The 15,144-nt window shown below is 55.0% G+C and overlaps 2 protein-coding genes across 2 annotated transcripts in view; one reads left to right on the top strand and one right to left on the bottom strand.

Annotated features, from left to right (window-relative positions):
• Nucleotides 1-7,455, bottom strand: part of DET1 (DET1 partner of COP1 E3 ubiquitin ligase) — a 45,809-nt gene extending 38,354 nt beyond the window's left edge. Inside the window, exon 1 of the mRNA XM_037145050.2 lies at nt 7,382-7,455. The gene's annotated coding sequence lies outside the window, so the exon portion shown is untranslated. The remainder of the gene's footprint in view (nt 1-7,381) is intronic.
• A 230-nt stretch (nt 7,456-7,685) lies between these two features.
• On the top strand, nt 7,686-14,427 carry AEN (apoptosis enhancing nuclease). Its single transcript, XM_037145044.2, has 4 exons — nt 7,686-7,758; nt 10,188-10,791; nt 12,845-13,045; nt 13,569-14,427. Exons 2-4 carry the CDS (start codon nt 10,252-10,254, stop codon nt 13,803-13,805), a joined length of 978 nt encoding a protein of 325 aa, XP_037000939.2. The 5' UTR covers nt 7,686-7,758; nt 10,188-10,251; the 3' UTR covers nt 13,806-14,427.
• The last annotated feature ends 717 nt before the right edge of the window (nt 14,428-15,144 follow it).

The following is a 15,144-nucleotide window of genomic DNA, read 5'->3' as shown; positions in this document are numbered from 1 at the left end:
TCTGATCTTTTCCTTTTGCCTTGACTGACAAAACACTCACTCCACCTTTCACCTGTCAGCCTTGCCTGCCTGTGTTCATTTGTGATATTGGGGTGGGAAATCCAGTTACCCGGAATTCTCTGAAGGCAGCTGTGCCCTCCTTCTCCGAAGGATTTAAAGGAGAATGGCTAACAAGTTAACAGAGCAACCTATGTCCTGGGTACTCTTCCTCCCTAGAACACTTCTAAAAAGCCATGAAATTTCTCTTTCCCGAACAAAACCTTGCTTTCAGCAGGGCTGTCAGGAATGGAGGGACTCTGCTTCCAGCAGTAACTGACTTATCTGCAATACCCTGGATCTAAAACATGTTTCTTTCCTTTTCTCTTTTCCACCCTTTCCTTCACCTATTGTGAATACGAAAAAAGGAGAAGTTAATAATTACAATTTCGATCAAAGTTGAAAGCCCCAAAAAGCCCTCCATGGATTGGCTAGATATCATTTTGGGGTGATTTACATTAAAATGCTTTTTTCCCCTTATGTTACTATAGAAACTTCTTTTTAGTCCAAACCAGACAGCCAGTGTGCTTTTTGTATTTTTCTTCCCAAAGAAGTGCTTTCCTTTATGAATTCTCCATCACTGATCACATCAATAATGTCCCATAGCAACAGTGGGGTTTTTTCTGTAATTATTAGTCCCTTTCTGCTCATTTCCTTTATAGACAAAGCGGCTACTTTCCTTTCAAGAAGAGAACTGAGATCTTATTGGCCAGGAAGGGAGACACATTCTCTCATTGGTTGGTGTGTATTCCCTTTGTCAACCAATCAGAGCATGCCATTTATCCTTTTCTGACTAGCTGGATGAGCAGGGTAACTAGAATGATTGAACCTGCCTTAGTTTCATCCAGTAGCAAAGGATGGACCTCTGAGTTCTGGGACCCAGGATCTGGGATTTGCTTTAGTGGGTCTGGATTCCATTTGCTTTGCAAGAATAAATTTTGCGACCGTGTTACTTGTATTCTACTTGAACACATCTGAGCAATAAATACATTGTTCTGTGGATTTTTTTTTTTCATTTAAAAATGTACCATGATTATCTTTCCAAGTTATGCAAGTGACTGGAATCAGCACACTGGGATGCAGGATCTTGGTCATTTCCTCAAGAAGTGTAGAATTGGTCTCCACCCTTGGGGATCCGGTAAAAAGTTTTGGAGTTGAGGATGGGAAGGTGGAAGAAGGAAGAGCTGTGTTCTCTATGACAGACAGATACTTCAGCTTTTGAATGCACTCTGGCAGACTTTGGTGTCCTGGGTAGTTTTGTTTGTTTTTCTACTTTAATTCTTCACAGCCACCCTTCTGGCCTGCGTTTTTAGTGACCAGCGGGAATGCCCGGTGAACGGAGACAACGACCCTCTCATTCCGTGTAAGAGCAGACCCCTCACTCCCCAGGAAGGCTTGTGATGGGCAGGTGCCCGTGACCTCCAGAAGCGGAGGTCATCCCGGTGGTCCCTCCTGGCCTTGGCAGTGGGCGGGTCAGGCGTGTTCCCTCTCCCTGCACCAAAGAGTCCCGTTTAGCGATATGGGCATCGTCCTCATTCCTCCAAAAGGAAGGTGCTTCAACATCGCCTTTCTTCCAAGACAGAAACTCCCTGGCAACAGACAGCTCTGGAGAAGCCTTAATGTGAGTACCGACCGCTTGGTTCTTGGCCGGAGGGGATCCTGGGAGTGCACAGGTGCTCAATCCTGACTTGCTGTCCAGAGTCTCCTTTAATGGCCCCGTCTGTGCCAGGGTTTCCGTGGGACCATGAGCCCTTCGACCTCAGGGCTTATGCGTGGTACCCCATTCACTCCCTAGAGCCTGCTCATACTCAATGTAGGGGCTCAACACATGTTTGAACTGAAACTTACTGGCTAGCACCAGAAGTCTCTGAACTTCCTCTCTGTGACAAGGACAGCTCTGGCCCCGGTCCCTCCCCCACCTCTCCCCTCCAAATGGTTCCTATTCCCTAGCTCTCTTCACAAAAGAGAAATGAAGGCCCGGTTAATTGTTACCATGGTTATGTGGAGTAGCCACACTGAGGATCCCCACCACCCATTACCGTCAGGGAGAAAAAGAGGGGAGGGGCTTGGGGATCCCTGTCAGGGGGGAAACCATGGAAACCAGCGTTGCTAAGGGGATGGCTCTAAATTCAGAGGAAAAAAACTACAGGGGCAGATCATTTTTTTCAAGGTGCACTTCTCTGAGAAAGAGCAGCCTCTTTCCCCACCTGCATCTTCCCCCAGCCTGGACAGAAGCCAGAGGTAAAGAAATATAGAAAACAGGGCCACTGTCAGGCTCAGGTCCACCCTCATTGGTCCTCAAAGGAAAAGAGCCAATGAGAATGGATTGATTGTGTCCACACCTCACGATCCTATTCTTTGAATTCCATCCTCTGCCAGGCTCTGGGCTGGGCGCTGCTCTCACGGTGAGCTTAGAGCAGGAGGATCCCCTGCAAACTTTGTGACACGCATCCGCATACCTGTTACCTTCTGCAAGTTTAACCAACAGCTCCCTGAGGAAGACCTGTTTTCCCAGGATCCTGACTCCTCTGGCTAACACCCTGTACCTCAGTTAGCCTGGTTCTCCGATATTGGCACTCAAGTCTCTCCAAAACCATACTCCGACGGGGGCAGACTCATCTTCCTTAACAGTGCCAAAGACACACAGGTTCTTATTGGTATTTTCAAAGAAGTAAAAGACAGTAAGCTCCCCGCTTTCTCCTTTGGTTAGCTGGGGTGAGGTGGAGGTCCTCAGCTCCCTGCGGCTTGCAGTTGAAGAGCAAGCACCCCACCTGGGCGTATAGAGAGAATGCTTCTCTCCTTCCTCTTCCCGAGAATTTCCTGGCTTTCTGGGCCCACCGGTCTAGGGCTGACAGCTGAAAAGGGGCTGGTGCTGTCTCCCTGACCCCTTCGAAGACTCTAGGCAGGCCCTTCCCCACTCTGGACGGAGAGACCCAACAGAGGGTGGAGGGCTGGGCCATGAAGGGAGAGTTTTCCATTAGAGAAAAAAATGGGAAGCAGCACCAATAGGGGAGGGTAATTACCTTTCAGCTGCTGCAGAAACACAATTAGGGCCTTGCTCTCTCAGCCATCGGGATACTGTGGCTTTTGCTAATTAAGCGGATGTGCCCTGGCAGCACAATTAGAGGCCGGCCCGGGGCCAGGGGTCTGGCCTCTCCTCCATTGGTGCCCCGGCCTGGGGAAATTAACCAGGGAGCCCCGTGTGGAGCCTGGGGGCACTGGGAGAGGATTCCACCCCCGCCCCCTGCCCATTTCCCCTTTTCCTCTCCTTGTTCTTCCTCTGGCCCAGCACCCCGACCCCCTCCATTCAGAGCTGTAGCTCCATAAACCCTTGGAGGGTGTGCACACTGGACCTCAACTTGCAGGTGGGGAGGGTGGGGGACTAGGTAGAGAGTGGTCACCATTACCTGGAGCTCTCTCTTTGTTCCCTTCTGCAGGATACTAGGCTCTTTGTGATTAATGAAGACAGGTAGACAATGAGCCACCCACCTGCCTCCCTCCAAAAATAAGATTTCCTTATCAAAGGAAGTATGTCAAACTCTGGAGAAAAGAAATCACAGCTGCCCCCGCCCAGTTCTGAGGAGAGGCTGGAGGGAATTCTGAGGTGGGGGAGGGCTGGCTGACTGACGCCCCAGGTCCTCCGAGGCTGCTAGACAGCAGTGGATTGGGGATGGGGATGGGGTTGCGGACACAGGTGGCCCGCCCCATCTGGAAGACTAGTGATTTTGTTGTTGTCTCCCAGCTTCAGCAACAAGTCCCAGTCTGCCGCACGGTGCGGGCCCTAGCAACAGGGTCGGGGCGGGCCACACAGCCTCGCTGGTTCTCCCTCCCTGTGTTCTTTTTGGGTCCTTCTCTGTCTCCTAGAAAACACCTCTGAAAACCACCCTGGACGCCCCTGGGCAGCACACCCCAGGTGGAGTCTTCCAAAACAAGGACTGACAGTGGTGTGAGTGGAGAGCCTTGGATAGCCTTGGGTGGGGTGGGGTGAGGGGTGAGGCAGGGTCTCTGTCCTCAGGAGCAGGGGGGGGCTGCTCCCACACCACCAGCTGAAGGACAAGGAGAGATTTCCCCTCAGTTACTCTCTAATTTCCGAACAACCATGTTGGGTCGGGCACCCACAGTACAAGGTCCCCTTTGGCCCTGCACTCAGGGTCTGGGGGTCTGGTTGTATTTGGCAGGAGAGAGCCACAGTGTGAGTGGGCACAAAGGGCCCTTGACTGCCATGTCAACAATGCTGGGTGCCTTGGCAGGAACGTAGTGGACACACCTGACCGGGAGCTCATCTGGCACCTCCCCCCCGCCCACGGCTGACCGTGAATTTATGGACATGGACGGGGCACTTTGGTTCCAGAATCTGCCTCAGTGCTGCAGGGCCCCCGAGGTGTCACCCAGGAAAAAAGCAGGTGGGGATCCCTAGGCCTCTAACTATGCTGCCCACTGTCGTGGGAGTGGGGGTCATAAACACCACTTCCCGGCCTTTCTCTGCACCTCCAGGTCGGGGTCACCTTGCCCCAAGGTGGTCGCCAAGTCCCAATAATGAGACCTTCAATAGGGATAAATTTTTCACATAACAAACTCAAATGCCCTCTTTACTCCTTTCCAGGTGAATTTTCCCCTCAGCCCATCACTCAGCGGGCACAAGGCACCCCTAGGGCCCTCAGGTCAAAGAAGGGAAGCGTTGGTCGGCAGCATCCAGAGGCAGAGAAGGCTGGGATGATGGGACAGTCTTTCTTTCAGAACACTAAAGCATCGATCAATCAATCAACAAAATAAATATGTTAAAAGATGCGAAAAAACAACAAAAATGCATCTTATAAACCTAAACTGTGTTGGGAGTTGTATTCCTTCAGGAAACCTAAAAAAATTCAATCATTAGCTGAGCTCAGTCACCTCTACCACTTTCTAGCTGTGTGACTTTTCACTGGGCACTTAACCTCTCTGAATCAAATCCACCCTTTGCTTTCACCTAGAGGCTGCTGCTATCATTACATTACCGCCACAGCGGCTCCGACGGCTCTTTCACACTGGCTCCCTTCCCTGTTTCCTGCCTCTTAAATTTCCTAACCCTGCCTGAAGCCAGCAGGGGGCTGGTCCTATCAGAAATCTCATTCACACTTGGGAAGGCTGCAAAATGGTGTGACTCAGTGGGTGTCTGCCCTTCCCTGGAGAAGACGGTCCTGGAGAGGAAAAGGAGAGAAAAGGAAAGTCCCACACTGCCCTCAGCACCCCGTGCTGCTGCGGAGACAAAAGGGGGAGAGGTCCTGCCTCGGTGAAACATTCGGGAAGGGAGTTGGGGTGCACTCCTGATTGGGGAGCTGGATGAGAGAGCCCCTCCTGATAGGGGGCAAGCAGCTGGGCACCTACTTCCTGAGGGGGCCATGGTCGGGGAGAGGGAGCCCTGGCTGTGAAGTCAGACGCACCCCAGTTCCATTTCAGGCTCTGCCTCTGATTAGCTGTGCGGCTTCCAGCCAGTCACTTCACATCTCTGAACCTCAGATTCCTCACAGTGGAATTACAGTTTTCCTCTCCCCTGACCCAAGCCACAAGCCCACGATCCCTTCCAGGAAGCAGTAATGAATGAAAACCACCATCTCTCTATTGGTCCCCCCTATAATGGAGGGGTTTTATCCTATTTGAGAGGTTATCCTTTCCCTCCCCAAGTCAGCATCCTGTTCATTTCATGAGACTCAATGTATATTGGAGAAAAAGAATGAATATGGGCTAAGTCCCCCTCTTTCCCCAATGTAATAAATGCAGAAATCAAGGCTTAGAGAGGCTGTGTTGTTTATCCCTATGACACTCAGCAAAATAGACAGTCTGAGAACACAACAGGGTTGGTAAGCCAGAGGCCAGGCCATCTGGGTCACCTAACATTAACTTCCTGGACCCGCTTTACACAGCCAGCACGCCCTGGCACCTGCTTCCCTGGAAAAGCAAGGAAGCAGCGCCCTCTGGTGGGATTTCTAGGTAATTGCTGTTTAGCGGCGATTTCTGACCGTGGCGGCAAACTGAACCACTTACTGAGGTTTCACAATTACCATATTCAGGCCCCGCCCCAGACCAGTTACATCAGAATCATCGGATGTAACTCAAGCGTCAGTATTTAAAGCTCCTCGGGCGATTCCGATGTTCAGCCGAGACTGTGCCACAGATTTAAGGCTTAATTTTATGTGTCAAATACTAGTCTACAATAGAACAAGTATGGGTGGGAAAGAAAATTCCCCTGGATCAAATCCTTCCAATTTTTTTCCATTAAAAATATCAGCCATGTCCTGTGAGACTTAGCCCGGGTCTAAGAGCCCTGGAAATGCTCAGAAGTCGAGGGAAAGTCTAAAGGTACCATAGGTGTCTTGGGGACAGACAGGCTGTATCCAGGTAGGTCCAAAGTTAGTTTGCATCGAAAGTGTGAATAGAGAGGGAATAATCTGTTTGAATAACATGAGTGAATTAATTGCCTCTGGCTCCCAGAGTTGTCAGCTTCATCCCTCTCCACAAGGATTCTTAAATTTCAGTATGCATTAGGATCTGTCAATCAGTTCGGTCAAACAGATTGTTGTCCCCCGCACCCACCCCACCCCCACTTCCACCTCCGAATTTCTGAGTCAGTAGGTGCAACCGATTCCTAGGTGATGCCTAGGCTGCTGGTCTGGGGCCACTCTTAGAAAACCACTGCCTTAAAAAGATGGCCAGATCGACACCCCCCTTCAGGCCTACACCTGATCCAGCAAGGCCTTCGGAGTCTGAGAGGAAAGATTTACCTCTCTAATGGCCTTATCCTTTGTCCCGCTTCCCTCACACCTATACTCTGGTCAGAAATACCAGGTTCTTTGACACATGTCCCTCAGGCCTCCTGGTACCTTTGCAATGTCATTTCTGCTTGCAAAGTACAGCTAGAAGTCGGCTGCTTCCTTAGGTCTTTGTTTGGACCCTAGCTATTTCTCCTTAATTTATTTAAGTGTCAGTTTCCTTAGCTGTAAACCATAAATACTAAGAGTACATAGCTCATCTATTGCCTGGCACACAGTGCTCACAATAAATGTGAACTGTTCGTTATTCTCATTGTTATTCGGGTTGCACCCGATTATCTCTTAACCATTCTGTTGGCGCTCCAGATCTGAGAAACCAGCCAGAGACCGTGCCTATTCTGTGTATCCCAGTGTTCAGCCCACAGTAGGAACTTACTACGTATGAGCACAGTATTACAAAAGGATAAAACCAAACCAAAACAAAACTTCAAAGGAGCAAACCTGACTTTAAACATTTTTCTTACGTGCCCATCCCGCATTTCACTGAATGCCCACGACAATCGAGGAGGTAGAGGTGTGATCTGTGTAAGTCATTCTACCTTTGGTGGCACGAAGCTCATAGAAGCCCACGTCCCGACCCAGGGAGCGGGATGCACTGGAGGCGGGGGACACAGATGCCAGCGGAATCCGGGCGAGAGGAGGCCACACTCTGCTCCGGATTGTTTAAAATTTCCCGCGGGCTGCGCTGGCCAGAGGGACAAGCCACGCCCCCTTAAGCATCCCGCCCCTTCTGCTGACACGCGCCAATCCGCAGAAAGCCAGGTCCTCCCAGAAAGCCAATCAGAAGGGGTCTTAGGCAGGTGCCGCCTCTCAGCGAGCCAATAGGCGGACGGCCGGAACGGGGCTTGCCCGGGCAAGTGGGAACTACCGGCTGCCTGGATGCCACGTGCCGGTGGGAGAAACGTCCGGGCTTCAGGTGATCGCTGGGACCCTTCTGGGGACAGCGGGGTGGAGGGGGCTGGCGCGGCTTGTCCCTGCTCGCGGGGTTCCGTACGTGTATCCATCTCCGGCCTGCGGTGGGGGACGCCGGGACCTGGCCGATCGGTTCTCCGAGCCCGCGGGTGTGTAGGCCCGGCCCGGGGAGCCTCTTGTCCCGCGCCCCCGCCCTGATCGTGGGTCTCGGGCCTAAGGGGACAGCGATGGGCGATGGGGACTCGGCCTGGCGGGGGCCAGACCGCCGCGGCCAGTGATTGAGCAACACCCGGGTCCTTCCCTGGGTGCGGTCAGGCCTCCCACGCATCACTCCTAGGAGGACGCAGGCTGTTGGAGGTCATACGGGGCTGTCCTCGGATTCCCTTGCCCCGCAAACTTTTTAGTAACACAGGGGATCTTATCCAACCAGTTTTTCTCAAATTCGGGAGATGATTAGTATCTTGGCTTGGGGGTGGGGGTCCCGCGCTCTTTAAAATACGTTCTGTTTCCCCCCTCCCCTCCCCCAAAATGACGGTTAAGAAGGTGCGGGGGTACCTCTGGAAACCGTTTTAATCCGTTCAAGCGCCTTCAACAGACATCTTAATGGTTTCTGGCAAGTAACTGCTTGGGGCACGTCCCTAACCTAGTTCGTCTCTCGAATTAATAAACGAACCCTCCTTTTATGGGGAGGGGACGGTGACCACGTGTGGAGCAAGTCCCTCTTTAGTCACAAAGCCCACTGCCTGCCTGATCAGCCAGCAGGTGGGAGGCCCTGATGCCACTGGCAGTTCAGACTTTGTGGGGACACTGCTCTGAGGACTCTGCTGGCTGCAGGTCCTCAAAGCCCAGGGTCCAAGGGGGCTGGAAAGAGATCTGTGACTGCCTTTATTGTAACAGATGTGTTATTTGAGCAAAACCTCTTCCCCAGCCTCTCTGAGCTCATCTGGGGGCCCAGGCCAGGGGGGCACATTCACGATCATTTAACTGGGTATTGACACGCCAGCCAGATCAGGCAGGTGGACCAGGGCTGCATTCACCTCTTTTTTTTTTTTAAGTCCTCATCCGAGGGCATTTTTTTCATTGCTTTTAGAAGAGAGGAAGAGAAATATGGTTGCAAAAGAGAAGCATCGACCGGTTGCCTCCCATAGGTGCCCACACTGGGCACCCACCCCACAACTTTCTGGTTACCACGTGGCGTTCCAACCAGCTGAGCCACCCAACCATGGCTGCTGGCACCTCTTGAAACATAGCCGCTGAGGTCTTTTCTCAGGGAACCTGTTCCTGGTTTCTCTGAAACACTGTCAGGCAGGGTCAGGGCAGCCAGTGGCCCTAGTCCCTGCCTCAGGCTGGCCTGCAGGGCCCTCAGCCCTCTCCTCCTCCTCCTCTGTCACCAGCAGCCTCTGTCTCAGGCTTCTTAGGCCTCTTTGTCCCTGTGGCTGGGCAGAGGCCAGCTGAGTGAGGCTCTGCATCGGCTCCACCATGTGACTTGTCTGGACTTGTAGTGATGAGTCCTTGTGAACAGGAGGAGGCTTCTCAGGGAGGATGAGTCAGGATGGGTCGCTGCCGTGCCCTGGCCCAGGCATCCCAAAGGGTTCTTGACCTGCCCTCTTCCTCCCATCGCTCTTCACTTCTGCTGTTGCTCAGAGTCGTATCTGCTGTGAGGCAGGGATCCTGTCCCCCGTCCCTAACAGTCTAGGGAGAGGAATGGTCCCAGCAAATTTGGGGATGAAGCCCAGACTTGGACCACCCTCCGGGAACGGCTCTCACTCACTGCCCACCCGTGTCCTCACCCAAACTCCTTCCCCTCCCACAGAGACGTGTTTTGCCTCCTGGACTCTGTGTCAGTGTTTTCTCTGTCTGAATGCCCTTCCCTCCCTGGGCCCTTGGCAGACCTTCCTGAAACCTGTCCGAGTGTCCCCTCGCCTGCCAGGCCTTCCCTAACCAGGCATTTCTGCCTGTTCCAGTGAGTCCGATGCCCGTCTGTAGCCCAGCGCACTCCCATTCTGAGTAGTTTCCGACTGCCTCTCTCTCTCTCTCTCTCCACCAAACCGGCAGTTCCCTGAGTTCACAGTCATCTCCAGCTCGGTGAGCCCCACAGCCTGGCTTTTGTCTCTTGTTAACTGAGCAAGTACCAAACCTCCATGCTCCAGTTTCTCTTACCTGTAACATGAGGATAATAATACTTTGTTTGGGTTGTTGGGGAGATTGAGTGACTCCGTGGAAAGTACTCAGAGCAGCAAGCAGTCTGCTTGCGGTGTTGACTGCATGAGGGCAATTATTAAAGCAGGTCCTGGACTCAGTCCAGGAGCCTGAAAGACAGTGCAGGCTCTAGGGCAGCGGGGCAGGGGAGCACTCACTGCAGGAGGTGAGCAGGGGAGGGCAGGCCTTGGCCAACCTCATCCAGCCCCTCCGCCCTGTGTTCTCTCTCTCCAGAGTGCTGCCCCATCAGAAGATTACCTCCCAGGCCTCCCTGTCCCCGAGTAGTGAGCAGATTGGGATGGTACCTGGGGAAGCCCCTGAGTCTGCCCAGTGCCTGTGCCCTTTGCTGACAAGCCCGAGTGCCAAGGATGTGCTTCGGAGGAAGCACAAGCGAAAGAGCCGACAGCACCAGCGGTTCATGGCCCGGAAGGCCTTGCTGCAGCAGCAGGGGCTGCAGAGGGCGCCCCCAGAGCCAGCATCCTCCCCCGCTCCTGTGCCATCGGAGGCACCACCAGGCACTGAGGCCGCCAGCCGTGGGAGGCAGCATCCAAGGGATGAATCTGGAGGTGCCCCATGCAGCAGAAAGCCCACCCCCGGGGAATGTGCTGGGCCCTCGCCCAGCAAGTACGTGGCTATCGACTGCGAGATGGTGGGCACAGGACCCCGAGGGCGGGTGAGTGAGCTGGCCCGCTGCTCCGTGGTGAGTTACCATGGTGACGTCCTCTACGACAAGTACATCCGGCCGGAGATGCCCATCGTGGACTATCGCACCCGCTGGAGCGGCATCACTCGGCAGCACATGCGCACGGCCATCCCCTTCCAGGTGGCCCAGAGAGAGGTGAGGGCAGATGGGGACCCCTACCCTGTGTGGATTGGTGTGACAGGGTGTGAGGAGCAGCCCTGGGTTTGAGTCACCACTGGAAGTGAGGGACCCTGGGACAGTTACTTGACTTCTCCAAACAGTGGGTCCCTTCTCCATAGAAAGGAGGAGTAGCACCCCAACCCACCCGCATATAGGGATAGCTGGGGTGTCATACTGGGTCACGTTTGTGGGAAGGCCGTCCCAACAGCCAGGTGTGAAACGACATACGTTCTGCATTTCTTTTTCTGTTATGAAAGTATAACGTCTCTGTACAAAATTTGTAAGGCCCACCTGAAGGTGTTAATATTTTGGTATATTTCCCTATGTTAGGTTTTCAGGGCTTTGAGAAAACTTAATTAGTGGTTGAGAAATCCCCAAACGTGCCTGAGCATAAGGAACACCTCAGGCCTTATTAATCTGAGCCTTGTCTCCAGGCCCCTCCGCGGTCTGATGCCTTAGGTCCCTGGGCCTCCGGAGGCCCTGGCATGCACGCGCCTAGGAACCATCACGCCGTGCAAACTGGCACAGTGAGAACCTCAGAGCTCGTGGGGAAAGTGGGTTAGCAACACAACCCTCAAGGAGCGTTGTAATGACACCCCCAAAATAAAATCATGGCCACCTAATAACAACGGTCCCACAGCTTTGCACTTGTTAAGTGGTTAAGCGATGTATAAGTGCAGCCGTAAGGATGGCACTTTGCCTGGAAAAGACCCGACATTTTCCTCATGGAGGTAGATGTCGGAAGGGTTGCAGCTTGTTACAGTGAACTGGTCCAAGAAGTTACCTGCAATCAGATGGAAAGTGGGGCAGTAGGTGAGGGTGGCTGTGGCCACTCACACAGGCGGACGGAGCTCCCTAGGAGGTAGTTGAGGGGTGTATGTTTTGTGCAATCGCGAGTTATTCTCAGATCCTGTCTAACACATCGATCATGTTGGAACACTTGCGTTGGGAAACAGCATTACGGCAGAACGTACCAATGTTTCTGGGTTTCTCTTGGGTCTAGGCAGATTTAGTAAATACTCGTATATAGCCTCTTGTATCCCCCTTTTTCACATGACTAGAGTGGTGTGGCCAGGAGTGTGACCAGAGCGGTGGCATGTCCTTGTCCCTGGAGACTGAGTGCGCCCCATCCCCCTGCTGTGAAAGCTGACTTGAGCGGCAGAGGCAGGCTGTGCCAGGCCCGCAGCTGGCGATAACGGGAGCCAAGCCAGCAAAGAGGGCCGGAGGGATTGGAGGCCTGGGAACCCTCTGGAGCCTGAGGAGGGCGGGGGCAGGGAAAAGACGTGCACCTTGGGCAGACAGCCAGCGCTGCATGAGGCAGCAGGGTCCTGCATGTGGAGGGGCGGGGGGACAGGATCCTGGTGACAGGGACTGTGCACGGTGTGCCGGGAGAGGTCTGTGTCCGGTGCCAGGCATGGCTCTGTGCACTTTGCCCAGTGGCCCCTCCTGTGCATCACCAGTCAAGTCAGACATGGTCCCTGCGTGTTTACAGTGAGCTCACAGTAGGCACGAGGGCTGTTGACCAGCCAGAGCTGCATGTGTACTTAGGGCAGTAAACCCCCGGCAGGACAGAGCAGGAGTCCTAATGTCAACAGGGGGTTGCTGGGTGGCCTCCTGACAAATGAGCTGAGCTGCACCTGACCGGAGTTAGGGGAGGAGTCAGAACAGGGAGTCAGCAGGGTGGGAGGGCTGGGGAGGTCTTCAGACTGACAGACGGGCCTGTGAGCAGAAAAGAGGAGCACACACTGAGTTACTGGGAGCTCTCTCCTGCCCACGGCCAGCTTTAATGCCAGCAACCACCCACAGGATGGTGTTGGCATTCCCGTTTGCAGGTCTGGAGGGCTGCTGTGCACCCCTGGTGGTTTCAGGTAGTACGTAGAAGGGTCTGGACTCAGACGCGGGCAGCGCAGTTGATGGGAGCTCCCTGTCTCCCCTCTCCATGCTGCCTCCATGCAGAGGGACCTATGTACCCACTGGTCTCGGGCCTGCCTGACGGCAGGGCCTTCTGGCCTCCTTTCTCTGCTCACAGATCCTCAAGCTCCTGAAGGGCAAGGTGGTGGTGGGGCACGCCCTGCACAACGATTTCAGGGCCCTTAAGTACGTCCACCCTCGGAGCCAGACCCGGGACACCACCTGCGTCCCCAGCCTCCTCAGCCAGCCCGGCCTGCACACCCGGACCCGGGTCTCTCTCAAGGACCTGGCCCTGCAGCTGCTGCACAAGAAGATCCAGGTGCGTGGTGGGGAGCTTGAGGGCCTGGCCTCCAGCTCCTCGTCCTCCCTGCAGCCCATCCACTCCCGGGTCTCTTGCGTGCACGGCAGCCTGGGCGTTTCTCTGCAGGCTCCTCCTCCCTGGCGTGCACACCGTTCCCGGCCGACCTCTCCCAGGTCTGTCCTCGCCCAGGGCCAGGCTCTCCGCCTGCATTTGTAATCTGTATGGATTCTTCTTCCGTCGGGGCCGCTTGTAACTCCTGCCCCTGCTGTCCTTCACCTTCATGACTCCCTCTGCTCTTCGAGCCCTCGGAGGCAGTGATTTTCATCTTGCTTTATACTGGAGGAAATGGGCTAGAGAAGCTGGGTGGCTTGTGCGATGGCTGAGCTTCCAGCGCTTTTCTGTCTGCAAGGCCCATGCCCTCCTCACTGTCCCAAGCCGGACACCCCTGCTCAGACAGTGCATGGTCTTGGGCCTGTACACAGAGCCTGGTGTGACGGGCCTCTCCCTGGGGCTTGGCAGTGACCAGGGCTCCTGTCCGTAGGTGGGCCGGCACGGGCACTCGTCGGTGGAAGATGCCATGACGGCCATGGAGCTGTACCGGCTGGTGGAGGCGCAGTGGGAGCAGCAGGAGGCTGGCCGCCACCGCGCCCACCCCGAGGACAGAGAGCCTGACAGCAGCACGGACATGGAGCAGTACATGGAGGACCAGTACTGGCCCGAGGACCTGGGCCCTGGCTCCGGCAGGGGCGAGAGGGAGACACAGGGAAGAAGGGTGTGAGGGAGGAGGGGCTTGTGGGGAGCGGGGCCAGGAGAGCACTGGGTGCTCACCTGGGCGAGGCGGATGCAGCCAGCTCCCCCAGGTCCGAGGAGTTGGGATCGTCTGTTCTCGGCCCCCCTGCCCCGTGGACTTGCTTGTGGCACTCTACAGACACCGTGAACCTGCCAGGTGGACCGGCTGCCAGGGCCCAGCCCCCTGGGAGGGGTGAGAGTCAGCCTCTTCCTGTGTCTCCCTCCCTCGACCTTCAGAGTCACTGTCAGGCTCAGAGTAAGCACCCCAGAAGCTTTTGAGCTGAGGTGACTCCGGAGACGTGTTCCCCTTCTCTCTGATGGAGCTCTGGCTACAGCGCCAGAGGAGCTGGTGGCGGGCTCAGATGGGCCCTCGGGGCCTGCAGGCTCCTGGGGCACCGCCCCTCACACGCTTGGCACCAGGAGCAGGGAGGGCGGACAAGCTTCCGGTGGGGATCGGCGTGTTTATTTTGAACCAGATCAGGCATTTCCCCTGCCCACTCAACACTAGGCTCTCGAGCAAAAACCTGAGAAACCAGGAAATGGTTTGAGATCTGGAACACCTGGGCAGTTGCACCCAAGGGACCTTACATATTTATTGAGAGCAAGGCCACCAGGGAGCAGAGTCCACTGGGGCGCCAGCAGCTGTGTGGCGTGCCCGCCCTCGGTAGCCAGACACGTCGATTGATGCTGGGTTTTCTCCAGATTTCTTAAGTTATCTATCAGGAATCCACCCCTACCCCGCTTTTTCCAGGGCAGATTGGGGGTACTAGGGTAACCAAACGCTCAGGTCATGCAGGCCTTTAAGCCCCGTATTCGCTTGTCCTTGTCACGTAATAGCCCTGAGGCCTTAGGCACCTGTGTGACTTCACTCTTGAGCTTCTGCCCTCGCCCACAAAGTGGGGACAGACCTACCTCGTACGGTGGTTTGAGGATGAAATGCTGGCACAGTGCCCGGCACCTAGTAGGCCCCGGTCCATGGGAGCTGCTGTTTTTCTTGAAGGATCCATTCCAGCCTCTTCAGGGTGACACCTGCGTCAACCCCAGGTTGAGGGACTTTGGCCCTGACAGACCTGTGCTTGCGTGGCTGTCCCCGCAGGTGAGGCGCAGGCCCGTGGTGAGGACGCCGCACGGAGGTTCAGGGTTCTCGCCGCTCTCCACGGCGTGCGGCCTGTGTGTGCTCCGTGTCCCGTGCTGTGTACAGGTGGTGACTGGATTCTCATGGCAGAGTCAGGGCAAAGCAGCAGGGCCACAGCTGCTGTGGACTTGGGGCCGTCGGGGGTTCATTCACCCACCGTGCCCCCGACTGCAGAGCAGGGAGCCGGCGGGGC

This window comes from Artibeus jamaicensis, unplaced genomic scaffold (genome assembly GCF_021234435.1).
Source record: "Artibeus jamaicensis isolate MK-2021 breed Jamaican fruit bat unplaced genomic scaffold, CSHL_Jam_final scaffold_612, whole genome shotgun sequence".
Classification (NCBI taxonomy): domain Eukaryota; kingdom Metazoa; phylum Chordata; class Mammalia; order Chiroptera; family Phyllostomidae; genus Artibeus; species Artibeus jamaicensis.
This window is presented reverse-complemented; position numbering and strand designations above follow the sequence as displayed.

Excerpts from the sequence above, each read along its gene's own strand:
- AEN (XM_037145044.2), top strand. The coding sequence starts at position 10,252 with ATGGTACCTGGGGAAGCCCCTGAGTCTGCCCAGTGCCTGTGCCCTTTG. Across the intron at positions 10,792-12,844 it reads TCCAGGTGGCCCAGAGAGAG|ATCCTCAAGCTCCTGAAGGG; the intron begins GTGAGGGCAGAT and ends CTCTGCTCACAG. Across the intron at positions 13,046-13,568 it reads TGCTGCACAAGAAGATCCAG|GTGGGCCGGCACGGGCACTC; the intron begins GTGCGTGGTGGG and ends TCCTGTCCGTAG.